General features: G+C 41.2%; 1 protein-coding gene across 1 annotated transcript; it reads right to left on the reverse strand.

Moving 5' to 3' along the window:
* Positions 1-8,188: 8,188 nt before the first annotated feature.
* Positions 8,189-9,821, reverse strand: LOC117130421. The gene has a single exon (XM_033283293.1). It carries the CDS (start codon positions 9,575-9,577, stop codon positions 8,801-8,803), a length of 777 nt encoding a protein of 258 aa, XP_033139184.1. The 5' UTR covers positions 9,578-9,821; the 3' UTR covers positions 8,189-8,800.
* Positions 9,822-16,335: the final 6,514 nt, after the last annotated feature.

The following is a 16,335-nucleotide window of genomic DNA, read 5'->3' on the forward strand; positions in this document are numbered from 1 at the left end:
GAATTACCAGGAAGTTGAATAAATCTCATAGGAGTTGGCAAGAAGAAGTTATCCCACTTTAAATCAGGTGATTCCAGTTTCCCAGTTTGGGAATAGCACAGCTTCTTCGTCGTTCCAATCAAACCAGGATGAATCACTTTGTGAGAAGCTTGATTTGGATACATAAAGTGGTGGAGAATCACCAGGAAGTTGAATAAATCTCATAGGAGTTGGGATGAAGAAGTTATCCCACTTTCAAATCAGGTGATTCCAGTTTCCCAGTTTGGGAATAGCACAGCTTCTTCGTCGTTCCAATCAAACCAGGATGAATCACTTTGTGAGAAGCTTGATTTGGATACATAAAGTGGTGGAGAATCACCAGGAAGTTGAATAAATCTCATAGGAGTTGGGATGAAGAAGTTATCCCACTTTCAAATCAGGTGATTCCAGTTTCCCAGTTTGGGAATAGCACAGCTTCATCGTCGTTCCAATCAAACCAGGATGAATCACTTTGTGAGAAGCTTGATTTGGATACATAAAGTGGTGGAGAATCACCAGGAAGTTGAATAAATCTCATAGGAGTTGGAAAGAAGAAGTTATCCCACTTTCAAATCAGGTGATTCCAGTTTCCCAGTTTGGGAATAGGACAGCTTCTTCGTCGTTCCAATCAAACCAGGATGAATCACTTTGTGAGAAGCTTGATTTGGATACATAAAGTGGTGGAGTAATGAGAAATCCTAAGGATGCCTTCTCTGGATGGTTGGGATAAGATCCTTGCATTAAACGATCAAAGACTCCAGTTTATCAAGGTTGTGGATCGAATGGTGACACAAGAGGCTGCGGAAGAGGCTCCTTGATACTCCTAGACTTAGATCGGATATGACACACCCTTTTCTAAAGCCCTTAGGCGTTGGATATTACACACCAACAGATCTGGATAACTACACACCAGACACTCTCGTTAACTCGTGAAAGCAAGGGAGAAGAAACCCAAAGGTTTAAGTGAAAGAAAACTTGATAGAGGCTAGGGTTGCCGGGAGTTACACATAATATATAGTGAAAGGCTTGGAACAGGCTCCAAGCATTTCGAAAATCAAAGGAACAGGCTCCTCCAATTAATGTAGAATAAAGAACATAACTTAGCATAGAGTTTTCGAAAAATGAAAGATAAATACTTAGAAATAAGAATCGGCAAGAGTTCTTCATGTGGTTTGGTTCCGAGAGTATCAACTAGGTGATAAGATAGCAAAGACTATGGCCTGTTAAAAAAACCTATCATTGCAAACCCCAATGGGACAAAACTAATGATAGGAAAAGAGCACACCATAGCTTGCTAGCCTAGAATGATACTCAACTTGATGATAAGATCGGCTTTGAATGGTGATAAGCGTGTCTTAAAGTGATCAAGCTTCCTCCAAGACATTCTTCTTGCTCCAAGGACTTCCTGATTAGTCCTCCATAGCTTCTTTGAGTTTCCTTGCTCTGGCTCGAGTCATGGGACCTTTAGGGAATGGTTAAGACATCATCTTCTTTAGCTGGTCATCTCTAAAGCTCGCCATCCTCTATCTCCATTCAGCTGGCTGGTCCATGATCATATCATCCCCTCCTTCTTGAAAAGGATTTGACCTCAAATCAGGTTCATCTGCAATAAAAGGGATCAAGTCAGTAACATTGAAGCTATTACTCACATCATACTTACCTTGGAGAATCCAGCTTGTAGGCATTGTTGCTGATCTTCTTTGTGAACTCAAAAGGTCCAATCATTCTTGCATAGAGCTTCGACTCCTCTCATTAGGAAACCTCTCTTTTCCTCAATGAACCATTCCAACTTCCCACCCCCTTAAAGACCATCTCACGCCTTCCTTTGTTGGCATGCTTGACATACTGCTTAGTTTCTCTTCAATGTTGAGCCTAGCTTGCTCGTGAAGTTGTTTCAACCATCTCTGCCTTCTTTTTGCCATTCAAACTAAACCTTTCACACTCAGGTAAAGGGATTAAATCCAAAGGAGAGGTGGGATTGAACCCATAAACAATTTCAAAAGGTGAAAACTTAGAAGCAGAATGCACAGCATGAATTATATGCAAACTCACAATGTGGCAAATAGTCTTCCAAAGATTTTCAGATTCTTTTTAATGAACGCACGCAAGAGTGTTCCTAAAGTTCTATTAACTACTTCAGTCTGTCCATCAGTTTGCGGATGACAAGTAGTTGGAGAACAACAACTTAGTGCCTAGCTTAGACAAAAAAGAGTTTTCCAAAAATAACTAAGAAACTTAGTATCTCTATCAGAAACTATGGTCCTAGGCATGCCATGTAAACGCACAATCTCCTTAAAGAATAGATTAGCTAATATGTAATGCATCATCAGTTTTGTGACATGCTATAAAAATGTGCCATTTTTGAGAACCTGTCAACAACAACAAAGATGGAATCTTTCCCAGTTCTAGTTCTAGGCAATCCAACAATGAAATCCATAGATATGTCATTCCAAGGATGATAAGGAATAGGGAGAGGAGTAACAACCGTGAGACTGAACTTTAGACTTAGCTTGCTTGCAAGTTGCACATCTTTCACATAGTTTCTCCACATCACTTTTCATCCGAGGCCAAAAGAAATGATCCTGCAAGGTTTTAAGAGTCTTTGCAATACCAAAGTGACCCATGAGACTTCCCCCATGTGATTCCCTAACAAACAAATCTCTCAAAGAGCAATTAGGCACACACAGTAATAGCTTCCTGGTCAAGGAAGAACCCTAGGATGCTCTTGAGGGTCGATCTGGTATTGATTTGGTGGTGATGGATCAGGTTACTAACACTGATGGAAAGATGATCGATTGATGAGTTGATAGAAAAGGGGATTGGTGATCGATGGTAGAGATGGTTTCAGTGATGATCTGCGGAATGATCAGGCACTGATTGGGATGATCTTAGTCCGTGAGAGGCAGCCCCACTAGTGAACAAGATCAAGGCTTAAGGAAGATCACTCTTCTAGCCAAATTCGATGTCCAAAAACTGAACAAAGGAATCACAAGTTTAGAGAGAATTTTGATAACAAAAGTGATTGATTTTATTCAGATCTTGCAGAGAGTTTAAGTAGAAAGAAAGGAAAGCAAAGAGTCACCAAGGACTTGTAGTTTTCGAAAATATCTTAAGTAAAACTAGGTAGTGTTGAAGATTGAACAATTGAATATCTTCAAGGCTTCTTTGACTTGGTTTTCTTCAGATGTCGAGATTGGTTTAGTGTAAACCAATCTGAGAATTGCCTCCTTTAATTGTCTTGTCTTTGATCTGGTTATTGGCCCATTGGAGAAAGAGAATGGGTCTCGTGCTGAGTTAAATCCAATTGAACTCCCATCCAGCTCCTTGTATCCAATTGTAGTGTTCGTCTCATCCAGCTCCTCTTCACTGTCACTCTCTTCCAGCTCTTCATGCGCAAGATCAGCTACTGGTTCAGTCAAGCTCACATCATCCCCTCCTCCTTTAAAAGGATTTGTCCTCAAATCCAAATCATCTGCACGAAAAGGGATCAAGTCAGCAACATTGAAAGTAGAACTTATAGAATACTTACCTTGAAGATCAATCTTGTAAGCATTGTTGTTGATCCGTTCAAGCACAGTGAAAGGTCCATCTGTCCTTGGCATCAGTTTAGACTTTCTTTCTTCAGGAAACCTCTCCTTTCTCAAGTGAATCCATACAAGATCTCCTGGTTCCAGCAACAGCTCATGTCTCTTCTTGTTTGCTTGCTTTTCATACTCCTTGGTCCTCTTCTCAATGTTCTTCTTTACCTGTTCATGCAATGAAACAACAAACTCGGCTTTTGCCTTGCCATCAAGATTAGTTTGCTCATTGTATGGTAAAGGCATGAGGTCCAAAGGAGTCAAAGGATTGAATCCATAAACAATCTGAAAAGGTGAGAACTTTGTAGCACTATGCACAGAATGGTTATAAGCAAACTCCACATGAGGAATACAATCTTCCCAAGTTTTGATGTTCTTTTTAATCACAGCACGCAAGAGAGCAGACAAAGATCTGTTAACTACTTCAGTTTGTCCATCAGTTTGAGGATGACAAGTAGTAGAGAATTTCAACTTTGTTCCAAGTTTAGACCACAATGTTCTCCAGAAATGACTAAGAAATTTAGTATCCCTATCAGACACTATTGATCTAGGCATGCCATGCAAACGAACAACCTCTCTAAAGAAAAGTTCAGCAACCATCAAGGCATCATCAGTTTTGTGACATGGAATGAAATGTGCCATTTTTGAGAACCTATCAACAACTACAAAGATTGAATCTCTGCCCTTTCTAGTCCTAGGCAAACCAAGCACAAAATCCATAGATATATCAATCCATGGAGCATCAGGAATGGGAAGAGGAGTATACAAACCTTGAGGTCGGGCCTTGGCTTTGGCTTGGGTGCAAGTAACACATCTGCTGCATACTCTCTCCACATCTCTTCTCATGGCCGGCCAGTAAAAGTGCTCTTTCAGGTGGGCGAGTGTCTTGGCAACTCCAAAATGCCCCATCAATCCTCCTCCATGTGCTTCCCTAACATACAACTCTCTCAAAGAACAGTTAGGTAAACAAAGTCGATTTTCATAGAAAAGAAAACCCTCAACTTGATAAAACTTTCCACTGGTATGTTTCTTGCTTTCTTCAAATTGAACTTTAAAATCTTGATCATCTTCATAATAAGACTTTATTTGTTCAAAACCTAACAGCTTAGCTTCCATAGAAGTGAAAAGAGTATACCTTCTGGAGAGTGCATCAGCCACAATGTTTTCTTTACCTTGTTTATAGTGAATCACATAAGGAAAGGTTTCCAAGAACTCTACCCATCTGGCGTGTCTCTTGTTGAGCTTGTGCTGTCCCTTCAGGTGTTTCAAGGACTCATGATCAGTGTGTATAACAAACTCCTTTGGCCAGAGATAGTGCTGCCAAGTTTGGAGTGCTCTAATCAAAGCATAGAGTTCCTTGTCATAAGTTGGGTAGTTCAGCATGGCTCCACTTAGTTTCTCACTGAAATATGCTATGGGTCTCTTCTCCTGCATCAGCACAGCTCCAATACCTACACCAGAAGCATCACATTCAATTTCAAAGGTCTTAGTAAAATCTGGAAGAACTAGCAAAGGAGCATTAGTCAACTTCCCTTTCAGGTTTTGAAAAGCCTCCTCTTGCGCCTTCTCCCACTTGAAACCCACATCCTTCTTGATGACTTCAGTGAGTGGTGCAGCTATGGTGCTAAAATCCTTCACAAATCTTCTATAAAAGCCGGCAAGACCATGGAAACTTCTCACCTCGCTCACACTCTTAGGACTAGGCCAGTCTCGGATAGCTTTAACCTTTTCCTCATCCACTCTGATTCCCTGTGCTGTTACAACAAATCCTAGAAAAACAAGGTGATCTGTCCCAAAAGTGCATTTCTTAAAGTTAGCAAACAAGGATTCTTTCCTAAGCACTTCTAACACAGATTTCAAGTGATGCACATGCTCAGCCATACTCTTGCTGTAGATCAAAATATCATCAAAATAAACTACAACAAAGTGTCCTATAAAAGACCTCAAGACATGGTTCATCAACCTCATGAAAGTGCTAGGGGCATTGGTAAGACCAAATGGCATAACAAGCCACTCATACAGACCATGTTTAGTTTTAAAGGCTGTTTTCCATTCATCCCCTTCTTTCATCCTAATCTGATGATATCCACTTTTTAAATCTACCTTAGAGAACACACAAGAACCATGTAGCTCATCCAACATATCATCAAGTCTAGGAATAGGGTGTCTGTACTTTACAGTGATATTGTTGATGGCTCTGCAATCTACACACATGCGCCAGCTTCCATCCTTCTTAGGCACAAGGAGCACTGGTACTGCACAAGGGCTCATGCTCTCTCGGATATGTCCTTTCTCAATGAGCTCATCTACTTGCTTCTGTAGCTCTTTTGTTTCTTCAGGGTTGGTTCTATAGGCAGGGCGGTTTGGGAGAGAAGCTCCAGGGACCAAGTCTATTTGGTGTTCAATCCCACGCATGGGAGGAAGTCCTTTTGGGCTCTCGTCTGGAAAGACATCACCATAATCCTGCAAAAGAAACTCAAGTTCACTCGGTAGAACCGGTGCAGGGTCAGAAGAAGACATTAGGGCACCTTTAAAAACAAATAAAAGCATAGATTGTTGAAGACACAAAGCTTTCTTGATCTCACTACTCTTGGCTAAGAGATTAGTCTCCTTCTTTTGCTTGTCAGCTGGTTTCTCTTTAGCTTCTTGTCGCCTAAGTTTTAGTTGAAGTTGATCCTCATGTACCTCTTGTGGAGACAAAGGTGCCAGTACAATCTTCTTGTCTCTGTGGGTGAAGGAATGCCGGTTAGTGAACCCATCGTGAATGACTCTTCTATCATACTGCCAAGGCCTTCCCAACAAGATATGGCTAGAGTCCATGGGCAGAACATCACACACGATCTCATCTTGGTATCTTCCAATGGTTATAGGAACCATTACTTGATCAGTGACCTTCAGCTCGCCCTCCTCATTCAACCATTGTAGAAGGTATGGCCTAGGATGCTTCCCTGTTTTCAATCCAAGCTTTTCTACAAGAGCTTCACTAGCAACATTAGTACAGCTTCCTCCATCTATAATCAAACTGCATACTTTTTCATAAACTATGCAACGAGTATGAAAAAGATTCTCCCTTTGATTATCTTCATCTAGCTTGGATTGTACTGCCAATGATCTCCTTGTGACAAGTAGTTCTCCACGAACTGGATAGTCTATGGCTTCCTCTTCTTCTTCGGATATCACCTCACCACTGTCCAAGAGGATCATTGCTTTCTTGTTGGTGCACTCATTGGCATAGTGCCCAAAACCATGACATTTGAAGCACTTCACATCCCTGGATCTAGCAGCTGGTGCCTTTCCCTTGTCCTCATGCTCTTCCTTGGGTTTCACAAAAGACTTGTCATCTTTGGTAGTAGGCGCTTTGTAGTTGTTGCCATAGGATCCTTTGGTTGAGGACTTTCTCTTCAGTTGCTGCTCAATGAGGATTGCTTTGTGAAGCAATTCATAGATGTCCTCATACTCCTGCATCTCCAAGCGGTCCTGGATGTCTCTGTTAAGCCCAGCCTGAAATCGAGCCATAGTAGCTTCAGAAGCTTCTTCAACAGCCGCTTTGATCATGAGTATTTCCATCTCTTGATAGTAATCCTCCACGCCTTTGGTTCCTTGGGTAAGTCTCCTCAGCTTTTGATGAATCTCTCTACCATAGTGGTTTGGAACAAACCGCTTCTTCATGAATGTCTTTAGCTCAAACCATGAAGCAACTGGCGGCTCTCCAGTCCTTCTCCTAGTAGTAACAATCTGTTCCCACCAATGCAAAGCATACCCACTGAATTGTCACAGCAAGCTTCACCTTCTTTGTTTCTGAGTAGTGCTGGCAATCAAACACTCGCTCAATCTTCGTTTCCCATTCAAGATAAGCATCTGGATTGCTGGTTCCACTGAAGACTGGTATTCGAAGTTTGAGACTCCCAAGGTTATCATCTGGTATGTTCCTTGCTGCATGGCGTGTAGGGGATCTTGCTTGGGAGGCTGCACGTCCTGTTCTCACTGATCTTGCTGATCCCACGGACCGTTCTCCATCAGTACTACGGCCAGAAGAAGTATCTTCATCCTCAGATTCGTCTCCTACTGCAGGTCGCTTGCCTCTCCTCTTTTCCCTAGCTGCTCTCCTAACCTGTGAAGTTGTGCCAAAGACAGGGTTAGTAGAACGAGTAGCTCCAACAAATTCAAGTTTTTTATCCATCTCTTTCATGAGAGTAGCCATGATAGCATCTAGTTGTGCTTTATCCAGTCTAGCCACGGGCCTTTCTTTATCACTTTCAGACATGGTTTCCTGTTAAGACTTCAACAAGAAAAGTAAGTACACAATAGATATAGCCGAAGCCTCACTTAGTGTTTCTCTCAAGTGTTTCTCTCAATGATTTCTCAAGTGATTTTCTCAGTGATTCCAAGAGTTCAATGATCAGACAAACAAACTCAAAGCCAGAGAAGTAAAAATCCCAAAACCCAAAGAAATAGATAGACAGATTTAAGAAATTTTGGTTTGCAAGGAGCTTTACCACCAGAGACTGGATTTCTCTTCAGTCTGGCTGGATTTCTCCTCAGCCCTAGTCGGATTTCTCCTCGACTTTCTTAGATACTTAGATCTCTTTTTTTTTTTTTTTTATACTGGTTGGCCCCCTTGCAGATACAACAGATAGAAAGTAAAGAGAAAAAGAAAACTGCAGAGAGTTGCAGAGAATCAGAAAAGGAAATTAGGTTCCCAAAACAGAGAGAGAAGAATTGAATCGACAAACCCCTTTGATTAGAAGCCCTCAAGCTGCTCTGATACCACTTAATAGCTTCCTGGTCAAGGAAGAACCCTAGGATGCTCTTGAGGGTCGATCTGGTATTGATTTGGTGGTGATGGATCAGGTTACTAACACTGATGGAAAGATGATCGATTGATGAGTTGATAGAAAGGGGATTGGTGATCGATGGTAGAGATGGTTTCAGTGATGATCTGCGGAATGATCAGGCACTGATTGGGATGATCTTAGTCCGTGAGAGGCAGCCCCACTAGTGAACAAGATCAAGGCTTAAGGAAGATCACTCTTCTAGCCAAATTCGATGTCCAAAAACTGAACAAAGGAATCACAAGTTTAGAGAGAATTTTGATAACAAAAGTGATTGATTTTATTCAGATCTTGCAGAGAGTTTAAGTAGAAAGAAAGGAATGCAAAGAGTCACCAAGGACTTGTAGTTTTCGAAAATATCTTAAGTAAAAACTAGGTAGTGTTGAAGATTGAACAATTGAATATCTTCAAGGCTTCTTTGACTTGGTTTTCTTCAGATGTCGAGATTGGTTTAGTGTAAACCAATCCGAATATTGCCTCCTTCAATTGTCTTGTCTTTGATCTGGTTATTGGCCCATTGGAGAAAGAGAATGGGTCTCGTGCTGAGTTAAATCCAATTGAACTCCCATCCAGCTCCTTGTATCCAATTGTAGTGTTCGTCTCATCCAGCTCCTCTTCACTGTCACTCTCTTCCAGCTCTTCATGCGCAAGATCAGCTACTGGTTCAGTCAAGCTCACATCACACAGTCTATTATCATAAAAGAGGAATCCATCATGTCTAAAATAATGTCCAGCAGCAAATTTCTCACAAGAGTTATAAGCTTCTTTAAAATCTGGATCAGATTCATACATATCTTTAATTTGCTCAAAACCTAACAGCTTAGCATCAAGAGTGTTTAAGAGAACATACCTTCGGGATAGTGCATCAGCAACTATATTTTCTTTACCTTGTTTGTACTTGATGACATAAGGAAAAGTTTCTATGAATTCTACCCATCTTGCGTGTCTCTTGCTGAGCTTGTTCTGTCCTTTCAAGTACTTGAGAGACTCATGATCAGTGTGTATCACAAACTCCTTGGGCCACAAGTAATGCTGCCAAGTCTGCAAAGCTCTCACCAAGGCATACAACTCCTTATCATAAGTTGCATAGTTGAGAGTGGCGCCTCCAAGCTTCTCACTGAAATAAGCTATGGGTCTCTTTTCCTGCATCAAAACAGCACCCACTCCAATACCAGAAGCATCACATTCAATCTCAAAGGTTTTATTAAAATCTGGTAGTATAAGAAGAGGGGCGTGAGTAAGCTTCTCTTTAAGGCATTGGAAGGCAGTCTCTTGTGCTTCTCCCCACTTGAATCCGACTTCTTTCTTTATCACTTCAGTCAAGGGAGCTGCTATAGTGCTAAAGTCTTTAACAAACCGCCTGTAGAAACCAGCAAGGCCGTGGAAGCTCCTCACTTCACTTATAGTCTTGGAATTGGCCATTCTTGAATTGCTCTCACCTTCTCCTGATCTACCTTTACTCCATCTGCACTCACAACAAAGCCTAAAAAGACCAAGTTATCCGTACAGAAAGTGCATTTCTTAAGATTAGCAAATAGCTTTTCTTTCCTCAAGACATCAAGAACAGTCCTAAGATGTTTTATATGCTCTTCTAAACTCTTAGAGTAGACAAGGATATCATCAAAGTATACTACCACAAACAAGCCTATGAAGGATCTAAGCACATGGTTCATCAATCTCATAAAAGTACTAGGAGCATTGGTTAATCCAAAAGGCATGACTAACCACTCATACAACCCATGCTTAGTCTTAAAGGCTGTTTTCCACTCATCTCCCTCTTTCATTCTAATTTGATGATATCCACTCTTCAAATCTATCTTAGAAAAGACACTAGAACCATGCAATTCATCAAGCATATCATCTAATCTAGGAATAGGGTGACGATACTTTACTGTTATGTTGTTGATTGCTCTACAATCAACACACATGCGCCAGCTCCCATCTTTCTTAGGTACAAGGAGCACGGGCACAGCACATGGGCTCATACTCTCACGGATATGGCCTTTCTCCATTAGTTCTTCAACCTGTCTTTGTAGCTCCTTGGTTTCCACCGGATTAGTCCTGTATGCTGGTCTGTTGGGAAGAGTAGCTCCTGGTACAAAGTCGATCTGATGCTCAATCCCACGAATAGGTGGCAAACCAATTGGATTATCTTCAGGAAATACATCTTCAAATTCCTGTAAAAGAGCTGACACCTCACTCGGATACTCCGGTGCAATATTATTAGTAGTCAAGAGTGATTCCTTATAGATAAACAAAAGAATAGGAAGGTTAGAGCAGAGAGATCTTTTAACATCACCAGACTTGGCATAGAAGTTTAGTTGCTTTGTTGATTCAGCGGGAAGATCAATCTCTTTCTTCCTTTGTAGTTGGAGCTGATCAACCTGAACTTCCTTAGGAGTCATAGGCACAAGAACTGTCTTTCTCCCTTTAAACTCAAAAGTGTGCTTGTGGGCATACCCATCATGTATCACACGTCTATCTGATTGCCACGGCCTTCCAAGGAGAATGTGTCCAGCTTCCATAGGCAACACATCACAAAGAATCTCATCTTCATATTTACCAATGGCTAAGGGAACCATAACCTGAGTAGATACTCTCATCTCGCCCTCTTCATTGAGCCATTGGAGCCTATATGGTTTAGGATGCTTCTGGACCCTCAATCCCAACTTTTTAACCATAGTCTCACTCGCAACGTTGACACAACTGCCTCCATCCACAATAAGACTACAGACCTTTCCTTGCACTAGACATCTAGTATAGAAGAGATTTTCTCTTTGCTCCATCTCTTCGGTCTTGCTTTGAAGACTCAAGGTTCTTCTAGCAACTAGCAACCTTCCAGCCACCGGGTTGGCAACATACTCCTCTTCTGAACTGTGATCTTCTTCGGCCTCTGTCTCCTCATCAGCAGATTCATATTCTCCATTGGCATGAAGGATCATCACACGTTTGTTGGTGCACTCATTAGCATAGTGCCCACGTCCTTGGCACTTAAAACACTTCACATCTCTTGCACGCGAGCTTGTAGCTTCCACTTTACCCTTATCTTTGTTGTAGATGCTACTAGACTTGGATTCTTCTTTTGGCTGTGGCTTGCTCTCCTTTTGATAGCTCGGTTTATCTTCCTTAGAGGTCTGGTATCTACTGGAACCATAGCTGCCACGCGCATAACTTCTTCTCTTAACTTGCTGCTCCACCAAGATAGCTTTGTGTAGCATCTCCTCTATCTCCAAGTAGTGTTGCATCTCCACTCTATCTTGTATCTCACGGTTGAGTCCACCAAGAAATCGTGCCATAGTAGCTTCACTGTCCTCAGATACACAAGCTCTTAGCATAAGCAACTCCATCTCTTGAAAGTATTCCTCGACAGACTTTGTTCCTTGTGTGAGCAGTCTCAGCTTTTGATGAAGATCACGGTGATAATGACTTGGTACAAACCTCTTGCGCATCACAGCTTTCATCTCTGCCCATGTTTCAATGGGAAATTCACCATTGCGCCTCTTGTTTGTAACCAACTGATCCCACCAGCTCAAAGCATAGTCATTGAACTCGGTAGCAGCTACTTGAATCTTCTTAATCTCTGAGTAATGCTGACAGTTGAAAACGAGTTCTATCTTCTTTTCCCACTCAAGATAGGCATCTGGATCAGCTTTACCATGGAAAGGAGGGATCTTAAGCTTTAGTCCAGATAGCTCATTGCGTCTATGCCTTCGACCCTCATTGATCATGTCGAGATCTTCTACTGCTACGTCTTGAACCGGACCTATGGCTACTTCTCTCATAGAAGTTATCAGTCTCTTCTGATCCAGCATGCTCACGCTGACCTTGTCTGTTTCTTCTTTGCTCACGTCTTGAACCAGATGCTTGTCCTTGCCCATCATTCGGTCTCTGATCATACTTCTCTTCCAGCAACTTCACCATCGCTTCCATCACTTGTTTGGTGATTGCTTCTTGCAACAACTTATTCCTTCGCACAAAGGTTTCATCATCCTCCTCAGACCCCATTGCTTCCTGATATACGAAAAATTTGAACCAGTAAGTAGTTCAAAAGAATTCAGAACTCAAGATTCAAATAATGAAACAAAGTATTCAAACAAAGCGGCAAATGAAGATACTTGATCAACACGTGACGATTTGAATTTTATAACTTTCTAAATTGAAACAATAACAGATCAGATTCAACGGATGATGAAATGAAATAATCAAGTCCTGATCTATGATTCTAACAACAGATCGAGTCACACAATCACAAGAAACTTTCAGATCAAGCAAAAAGATAACGTAATCGACAAGAATGTGAAAGGTTTTTGTTTAAAACTTGATCGAAATTCTTAGATCTATCAATATGAAACACGAAACAATCAGATCTAGCAATCCTGATAATGAAACAAGCAGATCAAATGAGAATAAGCACACAAGAACCGATTGATCAAAACAAAATATGAATCGACAAAGAGTAGATCTTATGAACAAACAAAAGAGAAATCGAAACTCCCCTTCCAGAGTGCTCTGATACCACTTAATGAGATCCTAGGACCCTTCTCTGGATGGTTTGGATAGATCCTTGCATAAACGAATCAAAGACTCAAGTTTATCAAGGCTGTGGATCGAATGGTGACACAAGAGGCTGCGGAAAGGCTCCTTGATACTCCTAGACTTAGATCGGATATGACACACCTTTCTAAAGCCCTTGGGCGTTGGATATTACACACCAACAGACTGGATACTACACACCAGACACTCTCTTAACTCGTGAAAGCAAGGGAGAAGAAAACACAAAGGTTTAAGTGAAAGAAAACTTGATAGAGGCTAGGGTTGCCGAGTTACACATATATATAGTGAAAGGCTTGGAACAGGCTCCAAGCATTTCGAAATCAAAGGAACAGGCTCCTCCAATTAATGTAGAAATAAAGACATAACTTAGATAGAGTCTTCGAAAATGAAAGACATAAATACTTAGAAATAAAGATAGCATAAGGTTCTTCATGTGGTTTGGTCCGAGAGTATCAACTAGGTGATAAGATAGCAAGACTATGGCCTCGTTAGAAACCTATCATTGCAAAACCCAATGGGACAAAAACAATGATAGGAAAAGAGCACACATAGCTTGCTAGCCTAGATGATACTCAACTTGATGGTAAGATGGCTTGAATGGTGATAAGCGTATCTTGAAGTATCAAGCTTCCTCCAAGACATTCTTCTTGCTCCAAGGACTTCCTGATTAGTCCTCCAATAGCTTCTTTGAGTTTCCTAGCTCTGGCTCGAGTCATGGGACCTTTAGGAATGGTTAAGACCTCATCTTCTTTAGCTGGTTCATCTCTAAACTCGCCATCTCTATCTCCATCAGCTGGCTGGTCCATGATCATATCATGGAGAATCACCAGGAAGTTGAATAAGTCTCATAGGAGTTGTCAAGAAGAAGTTATCCCACTTTCAAATTAGGTGATTCCAGTTTCCCAGTTTGGGAATAGGACAGCTTCTTCGTCGTTCCAATCAAACCAGGATGAATCACTTTGTGAGAAGCTTTATTTTGATACATTAAGTGGTGGAGAATAACCAGGAAGTTAAATAAATCTCATAGGAGTTGGGATGAAGAAGTTATCCCACTTTCAGATCAGGTGATTACAGTTTCCCAGTTTAGGAATAGCACAGCTTCATCGTCGTTCCAATCAAACCAGGATGAATCACTTTGTGAGAAGCTTGATTTGGATACATAAAGTGGTGGAGAATCACCAGGAAGTTGAATTAATCTCATAGGAGTTGGCAAGAAGAAGTTATCCCACATTCAAATCAGGTGATTCCAGTTTCCCAGTTTGGGAATAGGACAGCTTCTTCGTCGTTCCAATCAAACCAGGATGAATCACTTTGTGAGAAGCTTTATTTTGATACATAAAGTGGTGGAGAATAACCAGGAAGTTAAATAAATCTCATAGGAGTTGGGATGAAGAAGTTATCCCACTTTCAGATCAGGTGATTACAGTTTCCCAGTTTGGGAATAGCACAGCTTCATCGTCGTTCCAATCAAACCAGGATGAATCACTTTGTGAGAAGCTTGATTTGGTTACATAAAGTGGTGGAGAATCACCAGGAAGTTGAATAAATCTCATAGGAGTTGGGATGAAGAAGTTATTCCCCTTTCAAATCAGGTGATTCCAGTTTCCCAGTTTGGGAATAGCACAGCTTCATCGTCGTTCCAATCAAACCAGATTGAATCACTTTGTGAGAAGCTTGATTTGGATACATAAAGTGGTGGAGAATCACCAGGAAGTTGAATAAATCTCATAGGAGTTGGCAAGAAGAAGTTATCCCACATTCAAATCAGGTGATTCCAGTTTCCCAGTTTGGAAATAGCACAGCTTCATCGTCGTTCCAATCAAACCAGGATGAATCACTTTGTGAGAAGCTTAATTTGGATACATAAAGTGGTGGAGAATCACCAGGAAGTTGAATAAATCTCATAGGAGTTGGGATGAAGAAGTTATCCCACTTTCAAATCAGGTGATTCCAGTTTCCCAGTTTGGGAATAGGACAGCTTCTTCGTCGTTCCAATCAAACCAGGATGAATCACTTTGTGAGAAGCTTGATTTGGATACATAAAGTGGTGGAGAATCACCAGGAATTTGAATAAATGATGTGATCATGGAAAGCACCAAGGACTGGAAGCATGAACCTGAACCTGAAGAGCTTGTAGCTGAGGATACAACCTTGAAGAACATTTGGAAGCAAGAAGAAGGTCTTGAAGGGAGCTGGATCAATCAAGACACACTCACCACTATCCAAGCCATTTCTTTTTCTACATGATCATCAAATGAGCAAGTAGCATATGTGTGCTCTTTTTCCCTGTCTTTGGTTTTGTCCCACTGGGTTTTCCAAAGATAGGTTTTTAATGAGGCCATATGTTACTTTCACATCTCTCATTTGATGATCCCGGTTTAGCTTATAATGCCTTATAAAACTTATAAGGCCTTATAAAACTTACGTCTTTTAAAACCTTATGTCTTTCATTTTTGATGAGATCCTAGGATGATGCTCTGGAACAGATGGGATAATCCTTGCAGAAACGAATCAAAAGACTCAAGCTTCTCAAGGTATGTGGATCGAATGGTGACACAAGAGGCTGCGGAAAGGCTCCTTGATACTCCTAGGCAATAGATCGGATATGACACACCAAACTAGAGCCCTTAGTCTCTGGATATTACACACCAGAAGTTGGATATTACACACCAACACTCAATCAACTCGACAAGCAAGAAGAAAAGAGAAAACAAAGTGTTGATCAGAGTTAAGTATATGAGAAGAGGAGCTAAGGGAGTTGAGGTATTAGAGGAAGAGATGAAGTATGGAAGAAGAGGTGAGTTTGGGTTGAGTGATCCGTACAAGGCCGTACAGGCCGTACCATCCGTACATAGGACATCAACCAAACTCACCAAGGTAAAACTAAGTTACCAAGGTAACTTAGTGGAGAGGAGGATAAGCTTTGGAGTGGATAAGACCGCGGAGGAAGAAGAGCTGAGGCGCGGACTGACAGTCTGGCATGGACTGGAAAGTAAACAGCATCTATGAGAAGATGCTAGATGCCTCACACACTTGAAGAAGCTCATTGGCCGGATTCAAATATAGGCTCCTCCTCCTTTTGACTTCACATGCTTTCCTTATCCTTTGTAATCGAAAACCCTAAGCTCCCTTTGCTATATATTGTAACCCAAGATCATTAATGAAAGTTAGACAGTTCTAATCACTAAATCTCTCTACACATTTCACAATGATTCTCCATTAGTCTCATAATCTCTTACTCTTTCTTAATCTATCTCTTATTCTCTTATAAACTCAGATTCTACCTTACATTTCTCAAAAGTCATATGGTATCAGAGCCAGGTTGATTTCAATCTGAGTTCTTTGGTGTTTCT

The sequence above is a fragment of the Brassica rapa genome, unplaced genomic scaffold (assembly GCF_000309985.2).
Source record: "Brassica rapa cultivar Chiifu-401-42 unplaced genomic scaffold, CAAS_Brap_v3.01 Scaffold0472, whole genome shotgun sequence".
Classification (NCBI taxonomy): domain Eukaryota; kingdom Viridiplantae; phylum Streptophyta; class Magnoliopsida; order Brassicales; family Brassicaceae; genus Brassica; species Brassica rapa.

Excerpts from the sequence above, each read along its gene's own strand:
- LOC117130421 (XM_033283293.1), bottom strand. The coding sequence starts at position 9,577 with ATGCAGGAAAAGAGACCCATAGCTTATTTCAGTGAGAAGCTTGGAGGC.